General features: G+C 44.5%; 1 protein-coding gene across 1 annotated transcript in view; it reads right to left on the bottom strand.

Annotated features, from left to right (window-relative positions):
* Window positions 1–3,916: 3,916 nt before the first annotated feature.
* LOC146208960 (phosphate-regulating neutral endopeptidase PHEX-like) overlaps window positions 3,917–11,332 on the bottom strand; it is a 44,304-nt gene continuing 36,888 nt past the window's right edge. The window contains exons 3-4 of the mRNA XM_084579591.1: window positions 9,573–9,747; window positions 3,917–5,170 (exon numbers count right to left, since the gene is read on the bottom strand). Coding sequence (XP_084435717.1) covers window positions 3,917–5,170; window positions 9,573–9,747 — 1,429 coding nt within the window. The remainder of the gene's footprint in view (window positions 5,171–9,572; window positions 9,748–11,332) is intronic.

The raw sequence follows: 11,332 nt of genomic DNA, 5'->3' as shown, positions 1-11,332 counted from the left end.
CAGTCCTGTTTATTATAGTGTTGGGAATAAACTTCTCTTATGTTGCTGGGTATCGAATACAAGGTAACAAAATAGTTCTCAATATTTCACACATGATAATTAATAGAACTTGGGAAGACCCGAAAATGCCAGATTCAACCAGTGAGGGCAGCACGCGGGCCAGCCCAAATCGGAATGGCCATCGCAAATCCCGCGCCGGTACAATTCGGGTATTGGAGGGATTATTCGAGATAAAAATTAAAACCTTGATCAATGAGGTAGCACTGCCTGTACAAACCTAGGCTGAATGAGGCTAGGGCTGAATGCGGGCAGCACTATTTGGGCTGCCCACACAAATACAGATTGAGACCGATCACGACAAAATTAAGCAGCCCAAGCGAGCCCCTCTGGGTAAATGTTCCATATCCCGCATGGGGCCCGTATGGGTTGCTTCTAAGGGCACAACACGGCACCCATGTCATGGCCCACTTTGTGCTTCTTGGGTCGGCAAGGATTTTACGAATTTTCATAGACCCTGCTTTTATTTCAGGCGCGTACGCTGTTAAGCCCGTAGCGGTAAGAATGACCAAGCATCGCGTTAACATTCTTCTTTCGTGCGAAAGATGGGTTTTCTTCAGTTAAAGCTGCGTTAAGTAAATAAAGATGCGGTACCGTTTTATTTATCATATAGGAAAGCATAGGCTGAATTTGTGTTAATGTTTTTAGAGCAGTGCAATTTTTATTAGCGTCTTCAATCATCTCATCATGGCGTGTCTCAGTTTTTGTTCCATCTGAAACCCGGTACACTCGCTGCGTTGTGTGCTGTTCTTAATGCGCAATTAGGGGGCACGATACAGACAAATACCTTCCATTGGAGGTATTGAAGTGAGGTCACGAGTTCTATGTTGTTGTGCAAAGCGCAGCTTTGGCAGTGCCAGCCCGATAAGTTAACGATGAGCCGATCAGATGGGCCCGCGACCTTTTACAGTGTCTAAAGTAAAATAACATGGCCGCCATTGCGAAGTAGGTGCACACTTCATGTAGTTTCACGACTCATTAGAAAAAAACGTCGTAATGCATAAACGCTAACCTGAACGTTTTTATAATCTAACAGCAGTCTTTAGCGTTGTATTCTGTGGACAGTAAGTTAAAATCAAAACATGCAAGCAACTGGTTTGTGCAACAACAGTTTCTCAACAGGAGTAATCTGGGGGCGCGGAATCTGGAAATGGAGGTGCGAGCACAGGCGCACATTACATAAAACAGACGCGCTAAATATACTCGTCATGAAGGGTGATGCAAGCATATACGCACTAATTACGCACCATCCTGAGACGCGTTCTTCCGGTTGTGCCACAGCGTGAGAAGCATGTCAGCAGGAAGAAAAGCTGCTCCGATGGGAAGCCTTGGAACGGATGGTACTCATTAGTACCTAGAGCCCCGTCAGATGAGGCTGGTCCGGAGTGCCAGTCCGTCATGTTCAGTAGGTAACTCGCGGTGTGAACCGAGATACCTACCGCGGACACTTGCAGCGCCTCCCTTAAGGTTGCATTAGGCAGAGCACCGCTATCCGAAACAACCTTAGAGAACTTCCTCACGTCTTTCAGCGCTGAGGCCGCGCCCTGATCGACGTCTCTGAGGTCGTGTACCTGGAGATGGCAGGTGCAGTCAACGTTAGAGAATATATATATTTCTTCAAAACAGCGACATCTGCGTGGATTCTCACTCCCCCCGAGGCCGAAGTAAAAGCAACTGTGGCTGCAGTGCGAGTATCTCGGGGATATCTTTACACGGTTAGGAGTTGAAACTTTCGGCAATCAAGTCCTCTCTGAATACAGACCACCTACTGCTGATGAGGGCGGTGCATATATTTTCCGACATACCAATCCCGAGAGGAGGCGGTAAATATATGACTGACACGCCACGCGATTTCACTATTAAATTAGCTAGTTGTGTAAACGTTATCTCCCAATGATCTCCCAACATTTATTTTTGTTAGCAAATGTAAGTCCCACAAGAATCTATGAAAGCTAGCACTTAACACCGTCATTTATTTCCACATACAAATGACAAAATATGGAAACCAGTTATACGCAACGTCAATCCGTTTTATTTATGCTTGCTAATGAAGGTTGTATGTAAAATGCCACTTCAACGACATGACGCTAGAGTAATACTGGCTGCCTTTACGCGCCCGTGTTCGCCTACAAGCACTTTGCTACACGCGTAATTGACGAAGAATTTATTTTGGTGCTTTTATTATCACGCCTATACCCATTAACACATCGCAATAAGCTCTCATATGATTTACATGACCACTGGCAAATGTAGGGAGTGTTTGATACAAATTAAGCCCCAGCATGATGGTGTAGTAGTTAGGGCGCTCCACTAAGGAAGACGCTTTTCGACGGAGGCAAGAAGCAAGGCGGCCGTGTGCTGTGCGACGTCAGTACGCGTTGAAAAGCCCCAGGTGGTCAAAATGTGCAGAGCTTTCCGCTAAGGCGTCCTTCATATTCTGAGTTTCTTTGGCTCGCTAACCCATTAGAACTCTCAAACATAACGAACAAAAAATTCAAACAAGGCAGCCCAATGAATCCTGGTGGAAACAGCAGGATATATTCCGCTCAATTATTTCCGCTACATTCCGCTCTTTAGCTAAATAACTCATCTAAATTCTTCAATATCTTTCTTATTCTATTTCAGGCTAAGCACGTTTCATGAAATCTGAATGGCGCTCGGAAACAACCGATCCAGTAGTTTCTAACAAAGTACCTACGACGTGGACTTTTTTTTCCGGTTTTTGAAGAAAGCCTGCGAAATATGAAAAAAAAAAATGTCACGAAAGATAATTATTTCATTGTTCTGTAGTAACCGCCTTGTTTCAGCGTCTGGCTGCGGTGCCGCAACACGAGCGAAACTGCAATGCGGAAGCCTCCATCTCCTGAAAGACTAATGTGGAATTACGCTGAAAAAAGAATAAAACGAACACAGGGAAAAACTAACCTGTTTCAGGCCTAATGAGCACGCCTATCTCTGACAAAACAATCTCAAGCTGGATGAGCACGCCTATCTCTGACGGCAACAGGCACTGCCTGACCTAGGCTGTTTAGGATGCGTTGCGCTTTTCACATTTCATTTGACACCACATCCACCTCCGTGAAAGAAGGTAGGCGTACGCTGGCAGCAAACCAAAAAATTGAAGCAGCAGCTGAAATGCGTACATTCTTAAAAACGAAACATTCGCTTTTTTTGTGTGTAAATTGATGTTGGGACCTATTACTATCGGCACTTATTTATGCAGTGAATGGTTATATCGTTCAATGTTGACAAAAAATGATTCCAAGAACGACGAAAATCTGATTCCGATGTAGAAGGTTTTTTGTGTCAGCCAGAAAAATTTATATTCACACGTTCAGTTTCAAGTTTAACTATTTCGTAACGTAGAGCTAATTGGAAATAATGGATGCACATTCACGTGTTCTGTTGTTTATCCTGAATAGAATTGCCCCATACAGAGCATCTACTCGTTCTGGTGTTGAGATAATGAAAAATGCCCGTCCTCCCCCCCCCCCCCCTCCCTGACATACAAGATGGAATAATTTCTGCGGCTAAGTTATTAAGACAGCAGTTTGCCTATGCGGCTGCCGTTGTGCAATATTTTATCTGCGCTGCTCCAGCTTTTAGCTATTTATCCTACCCGTTGCCATATTTACGGTCTTTAGCATTTCGCTTTAAACGCGCCTAAAGATTTATTTTCAAAAGCGAGAAAAGGTGTCGATTTTGCGTCATCAGAAGGCTTTCTGAGGGTTCCATTCTCTATGTGAGGTAATATGTGCTTTTGGTTAAAGAAAAGCTGCTACAGCACTAATGTTAAGTCTCGTGTCAAGTTCCCAAGACTTGCTATTAACGTATGTCTCCTCCATGCTTTATTGGAGGCCTAAGCAGTACTCACCTCGAAATGGCTGTCGTGATAAAAGCTGAACCAAAGCAGCTTGAACATTTGACCTACCAGCACAGTGCCAGCGATCGCTGCCGGGATGGCTTTTGGGTACCAGGGTTCGTAAAGCGGCCATGACGTCAGGTAGGGTTCGAGTATTATCTCCCGTGCCACGAGCAGCCGGTACAGTTTGATCATGCAGATTCCCGGCACATGATAAATGCTGTGATCTGGCCGATGCAAAGACTGCTTGAAGAAGAGCACAGTGGCTTTAGCGGCCTTCAAGTACGCGTTGAAAAATGAAGCCCCCGTTTTATTGGGCAGGTAACCAAACGCATTATTCAGCATCTCCCATGTGCTCGTCATGTTGAAGGCGCCAACACCTATTCCTGCTATATATGAATAGGCTTGCTTCTCAGTGGCTTCGCCGTAAGAGCGTGACCACGCACGCACCGCGCGTATTGCCATCCGCATCATGTCCCACACAACATCTTGATTGTCCTGTGCGTCAAGACTGAGCTGCCATTTCACCATCGGCATCACCGCCTCTAATGCCTCGCTGCACTTGGATAAACGGTAGTTTTCTTCGCTGCTTCCTCGGCCCATGTCTTCAAGCATGGCTCTGGTCAAGTACCGGGAGACAAGGGGAGACAACTTCCAAACTACATATGCGCCTAGGAACAGCTTGAACCCTTCCTGAAGGCCCTTTTGGCTCAGATGCGTTGCGTTCAACTGCGCGAAAAGTTCAGGCTGAAGGTTCACAATTTCGTCAGCGGGCCAGAGCTGCGACTCGTCAGGAAGGTATCCGTTCACTGCACGTCGGAGATCGGCATCGTTCAGGTTGACAAACTGAGGTATGTCGTTCTCACTCCACAGAGCGTGCACGAGGTCCGCAATGTCGAGGTGCGCGTCCAGGACATGACGGATCATCACTGAGTAGGACTGACCTTCTCCGCCTATAATCTCGGCGCAGCGCCTCAGGTAGTCTCCCACCCTGTTCCTTGCCATGAGAGTATCAATGTCGTGGATCCACTCAATAAAGCGTGGCTCCAGTGCCATGTAGATCGTGTTCTCTGATGGCTTCGAGGGGTGTCTGCCTACGTAAAACGCCCAGAACATAGGCGTGCCGAGCTTTAAAGACGCCCTCACCAAGATGTCCAGAAGTTGAGGTCGCGTCGCTTCTGACGCTGTTGGCCATGGAAGGTCCAACTCCTTGAGGAAGGATACCAGCTTTTCTTCACCATGACCGTCCGGCTGTGAGTGAACGCAACAAATATATTATGCGCACGCCACCGCTGAAGCGCTTGTGAAGCTCTCCCCAGATATTCATAGGCATTGCAAATTTTCCCAAGAGATCTGACAAGAATCCCTGAGCTCTCTTTTTCCAGATCCGATTTCACACAACTTGTTACAAAACCTTGCATTGGACAACAAGTGCAGGTGGTAGTTTCCGAAAGGCGGGTAACCCACAACCTGCTTTATTATTTTAATGCATGTGACGACTGCTGTGTGCGCCCAAGAATGCATGTACCATCTAAATAATTTCTATTTCTTGTCCACGCATCGGCTATAGCAAAGCCGTTTCTCAACATACACTCAAAGCTGCGGGCATCAGATGCACTTCTAACAGATGAAGGTTTGAATTAGGCTTTTGCTCAGTAGGGGAGCTCATTCGCAGGAGGGTCAAATTGCTCTGCGCAAACTCAGCTGCCATATTGCAAGTACTTCTTCCTAAATAAATTATTGCAGTACAGCCGACGCTCCAAACATGTGCAAGTGTTCGCTATGTTTTAATGCTCTACCATTAAGCATCACAAGCTAAGAAAAACAGCATCGGGCGTAGTTTTACACGCACATGTCATGGATTGTTGTAAAGACCGAGCAGGAGAATGTCTGAAGGCGGTCACATGAAACGAAGCTCGAAAGATTCTACAACAGAACAGACTTTGCGAAACAATAATTACAAATGATTCAGCCAAAGCAAAATGCCTATCAATAACTTCAAAACTAAACATCGCGCAGGAAATTTGCTCAGCAATTGTTTCAGCAGATCCGGAAAAGAGCCTTTAAAAGCAATTACTACAAACATCAGGCAATAATAGATGAGAGCAATAGGAAACGCAAATATGAGCAATGAGGTTTATTCTTAACGCATTCTCATCGCCTCACGGTGATTTGGCACCTCGCAACTTGTCGCTTGGCTTAAGCGTATACGTCTAGCGATGAAAAAGCCAGTGGAATTGCCGATTTGGTCTCCTTTTGAATTGCTGTCACTGTAAATGTGGTATAAACTTACGGAGACGCGCATGAGTACGCAAATGCGAAGGTATAGAAAGTTCCTACCAACTGCCGTAATGCGCTCGTTCTACGTATTCCGAGGCCCATAACTTTTTGTTAGACAAGCTTGTTCTTCGTACGTAGCTATAATGTCGTCAGCTTGTTGTCGACACTTTCTTGTCTGTTCGTATCACTTGACCAAAAAATGAAGTAAGGAATATAATTAGGTATCACTATCTTATTAGTAACTATCTATTAATCAGATGAAGTTGTATGATTTCCCTTAATGTGGAACCTAATTTCCCACTGAGTTACATTATTAGTCTTATCTACCTCAGCAGTCTTATAACACATTATAATAAGGGTCTATTACCTTAAAAACTGAGCGTCTGCTTTAGTATTTCATTTGGCCCCCAATATGAGTAATCGGGCTCGGATTTTAATAGACAACAACCTGCGCACTCGTAGTGTTGCATCTGTCGACTATACACGCAGCATGATTGCAGTACTATGACTAACATGTGGCCCCTAGGAGGGATTATCTGGCAGAGCAGAGACTTGCTGTACGTTGCGACACCACGAACCCCGAGCGTCCACGTTTTGCCGTGCGTAGCATCTACGTGATTATGATTGGTGATCAATTCCTAAATACCTAGCTGTCGTTAGCTATCGTCGTCATATTTGTCGTTATCTCTTGAACAGACCCGGAGATCACACATACTGTCTTCCCGAGGCGGTAGAGTGTTATGATGCCCAACTGCTGTGCCAGAGTTCCCGCATTCGATTCTGACCGTCCACAGCTGCCTTTCGATGGAGGCAAAACGGAGAGGCGTCCATGTACTGTGCGATTTCAGTGCACGTTAAAGATCCCCAGGTAGTCGAAATTACTATGTAACCTTCCACTACCGCCTCCTGTTTGTCGCTTTCTGCTTTTACTCCCACTTTCGAGCCTTCCTCTACTACACTGTCATGTGCCCACACAAAAATGTGTGGCAGAAACTGCACCTTTCACTTCCTGTGAACCAGTTTATTATTAATATATAGTCATCCAGCCCCAAGCCCAAAGAACCAATAACTCGACGCTAACGCTACATACAAAACGAATTAAAGCTGGCTATGAATAAATGAAAAGCACAGAATATAATTCGTTAATTTGTGCCTGTTACCTCGCAAAAACGTATTAGCATGCAGTAGTAAGCTGCCTCCTTAATTAGATACAAGTCGACATACATATAAATCCTCCCTTTAGTAAGCATTACGAACGGGCCTTAGAGTTTTTCGAACCAAAGGCAAACAAAAGTTCGATTACAATCCCAGAGGAGCCGTCCAGTTTGCCGCTATTGCCAACTCACTCATGTCGCATGGTGCCATGATGTCACACAACCCACTGTCCAATGGGTGCCTGCCCATGTCACCTGCCAAATATCACCCGCATCATCTTACCGCCTATGACGCAATTTTCTAATAGCGAGGGCATTGGCGGCCTCTGAGAATATTTCGACTACCTTGGTTCTCTCACCTCGCACACACAGATATTAAGCAGTCCACAAGAGCAGTTTTTTTTGTCGCCTCCGAGAAAAGCGCCCGTAAGACAGTAGTGAAGTCATATGCCATTGAACTCGGATGGTAAAGCCGCGTAGCCACTTCAGGCTAACGCTGGCAGGTCTTTAGGTGTATTAGTGATCATGAGTGTTGCATCTTTTTATTTTGCGCTTATTTTTGCGGCAATTACATTCACATGCGTAGCGGAGAGAACCGCGTAATATAGAACGTCCAACGTACGCAGCGAGTGAACAATCCATCGAATAGAGCGAGAACACCGTGATCTGCACGCATATATAATCGTCGAGGTTGCGGGATCATAGATTTATTTATGGGCCCGTCAATGGCGAGTACAGCTCCGCGGAAATGAATTTGGCACACTCAAAAGAAGAGGTCCAATTAGACTAAGCTCAAGTTAAAACTTCATAGCGGCTTGAGATATTATACAGCAGTACGCTTGGCTTGAATGAATAGAATGCTGGAATGTATTCATGTTAATCTGTGGGTACAGTTCTGAACAAGCTCGTAGAGTAGTTGATTTGTTGACGTGTTGGGGTTTCTGGCACATAAGCGAGTAAGGCTATCATGCACCAAAAAGAAAGTTGTTTGTCTTTACTTTTTAGATGTGACTAACCCATTTTTTGACTTTTTATAGCTTCTCATTACTTCTTTTAGGAACTCAAAAATGTAAGAAATTTCAACAATTGCATCTTCTTTCAAAAGCAGCCTGAATGAAGAGATGTGTTCGGTGTAAAACAGTGCAAAATATTTATGTCTTAATTTCTCCAGTTTAGTGCTTGAGAGTAGAATGTTATTGTCAGTTCACCTCCACACCCTTCACATAAGGTTTGCACATTTTTTTAAAGAATGAAGCCATGTGTTGCGTGCATGGGCCCGATGCGAAGCTGTCATAAAATGACTTCAGCAAAACGTTTTTGGTGGCTACACGAAGCCCATTCTTCGACTGGTTTAGCAAAGTGTAATTGATTGTTTACTTAATTATTCCATGAAACCTGTCATTTTGATCTCAGTTTTCTTTTTATGAGCTTCATAACATCTCTGTGTGGCATGCTGACTAGTTGTATTTCAACATTACAGGCTGCTGCGGCACATTTGTCAGCTCTCTCGTGGCCGCGGATTCCAACATGGCTTGGTAACTGGCAAAACTCAATTGATTGCCTCAGTGTTTTTTCAGCTTTTGCGTTATGTATTATGTCTCCGATTAAAGGTTCTTTAGCATTTATGTGATGCAGTGATGTGATTACACTCAAATAATCTGTACAAATGATGTCGTTTCCAATACTTTTCTGCAATATTTTTTCTACAGCCACAGAAATGGCATGACACTCATTTGTGAAAACCGATGAACACTCAGGCAAGTGCACTACTTTCTCCCATTTATCTTGCATTAGAGCGCTTAAAGTGTAATGCGCTGTCTTGGAACCATCTGTATAGAATTCTGTATAATATTTGTATTTTTGTTCAGTACCAAAAGCTTTTGTAATTTGTGTTCATGAGGTGCTTATTTCTTATGAAAGTGGGTTAATGTGCAGTTGCACACAGAGGGAAAATGGTACCAGGGGGTCAAGCTCATAAAATGTGAGCGTCAATTCTTTGAAAAGGTTGCGTTTGGAGCTCGGTAAACTTGCTCTAGCCCGTAATGCGGAGGTGGCCCTTCGATTGACCCTGCTCCTGTATGTAAACTGTTAGTCCCTTAGCTGTGCATAATAATTAACCACAAAGAGGTTGCTCTGTCATCAAAATGCCGTTTGTATTTACGAAACCCAAGGAGATTAGCTACCAGGTCGGTTGGAACATTATCAACCAAAAAGCTCACCCGGCTGAGGCAGCGAAATATGAACCCTGCTGCCTTATCCTTGGCTTTGCTGGAGTACCGTGGGATTTTTCCAAGCAGAATTCCCTTGATGCTTTTCCTGCTGAAGGCGATGCTGTACTTGTCCAAAGGGGCAAGGTAGCTGGATTTCTTGTTATCCCAGCCACTGCAGACATGCCTAGGGAAAGGAGGAGGCTTTAGAATGGCTGGCTGTTTGTGAGGGTAAACTTCCCAAAGCGACTTTAGCAAGGAGAGACACGGTAGTGGACGGCTGTGGAAGTTTCGAAGACCTGTGGTTCGCTAACGTGCGCTGATATAGAACAGCATACGGGCGCCTTGCTTTTAGCCTCCAACTAAAAGCCGGCGCCGTGGAAAGAATTCTATCCCACGTTCTTAGGTTCAGTAGTCAACAGCCGTAGCCGCTTCGCCACCCTGGCTGGGCGTTCTATTTCGTACTCTAAACACCAGTTGAGATGGTGAGATAATTTTTTCTTCTTGAGGTACATTTGTTCGTTACTTTGTCTGCGCACCATAGCAGTTGTTTAGAAGCCAGAGAGCTCGACTGCTAACAAAGGTGAATAGAAAAAGGCCATCTCTCGCGCGATTTCAATGTTTGTCAATGATACCAAGGTGGTCGAAATTTTCTAAGCCCTCCAAGGCGTTCCTGATAACCGATTTCGAAGCGTAAAAACTAAATTCAAACCAGTCTCCCACATGATGATTTCGGGCGCTTCGCGGGTCTTGTTTATTTCGTTCGTGATTCCGACGCACCTGTATTCACTTGACTTCACTGGTAAGAATGCACACTGAGTCTAATTTGCTTTTTGTTAGTGTGTGCTTCTGTGGGAGCCGTAGAGGATGGCAGGCTCTTGAAGTATTAGTATTCTAGAGCGCATGTATTAACTTTAGCGCCGGTCCTGTTCATGTGTTCTTCCTGTCCAATGCATCCGAATAAGCGCTATATGATTCACCTGACAAGACATAGAACGCATTGCACCATTTACAATACTGAAGAAAACAATTGTGAAGCACGCATATATCACCACTTAATTTTTGTTATGAATAAAGGTACATTTTTCACAAAGGACAGAATGCTTTTTTTTCGTGCCCTGATCTTATTTAACGCTTTCATAATTTATAGATTTTTTTCGTACGCATTGTCTCTGGTTTACTGCGCAAATGCAAATTCTCTCACAAGTTTCATAGTGCTGAGATATAAACCTACAAGAACCGATTGGCCAGGCTGATGAAAGCACATGATTCTTGAAAATCCAAAATGAAAAGCCGCACGTCTTGTGTGTCTATATTTTTCGGACCATCTCACGAACCTTTGCAGAAACCGATTTTACGGCTGTTAAGGCAACGTTATTAGATATGGTCGATAAGAGGGCCAGTCAACTTTTTTCTGTGCTACAAGAGCAGTATAGCACCCCAATATGGCGGCGCCCTTCACTCATTTGTAAAATTGTGTTGGATTTTACTGAGTTACTAAAATACCACTGGAGGAGAGGACCGCTTAAACGATCGCACAGAACTCAACAGTTGGGATGTTGCGCATTAATCGCGAGGTGCGGCAAATTAGGATTCTGAGTGTGCAAGAACGTTTAGGAGAACCCATTCCCAAGTATTGCGCAACATCCAGTACTGCTACGGATGCGTTTCACATTACTCTTGAAATTTTTGCAAAGATACAATCGATACGACCATTTCAAAGTTCTCAAGATGGCGAAGTTGATTGCACAAGCCAATTTTCGAAGTTAACT

This window comes from Amblyomma maculatum, chromosome 1 (assembly GCF_055883805.1).
Source record: "Amblyomma maculatum isolate TAMU_Amacu chromosome 1, ASM5588380v1, whole genome shotgun sequence".
Lineage (NCBI taxonomy): Eukaryota > Metazoa > Arthropoda > Arachnida > Ixodida > Ixodidae > Amblyomma > Amblyomma maculatum.
The sequence above is the reverse complement of the archived record's forward strand: the minus strand, read 5'-3'. Positions and strand labels throughout refer to the sequence as shown.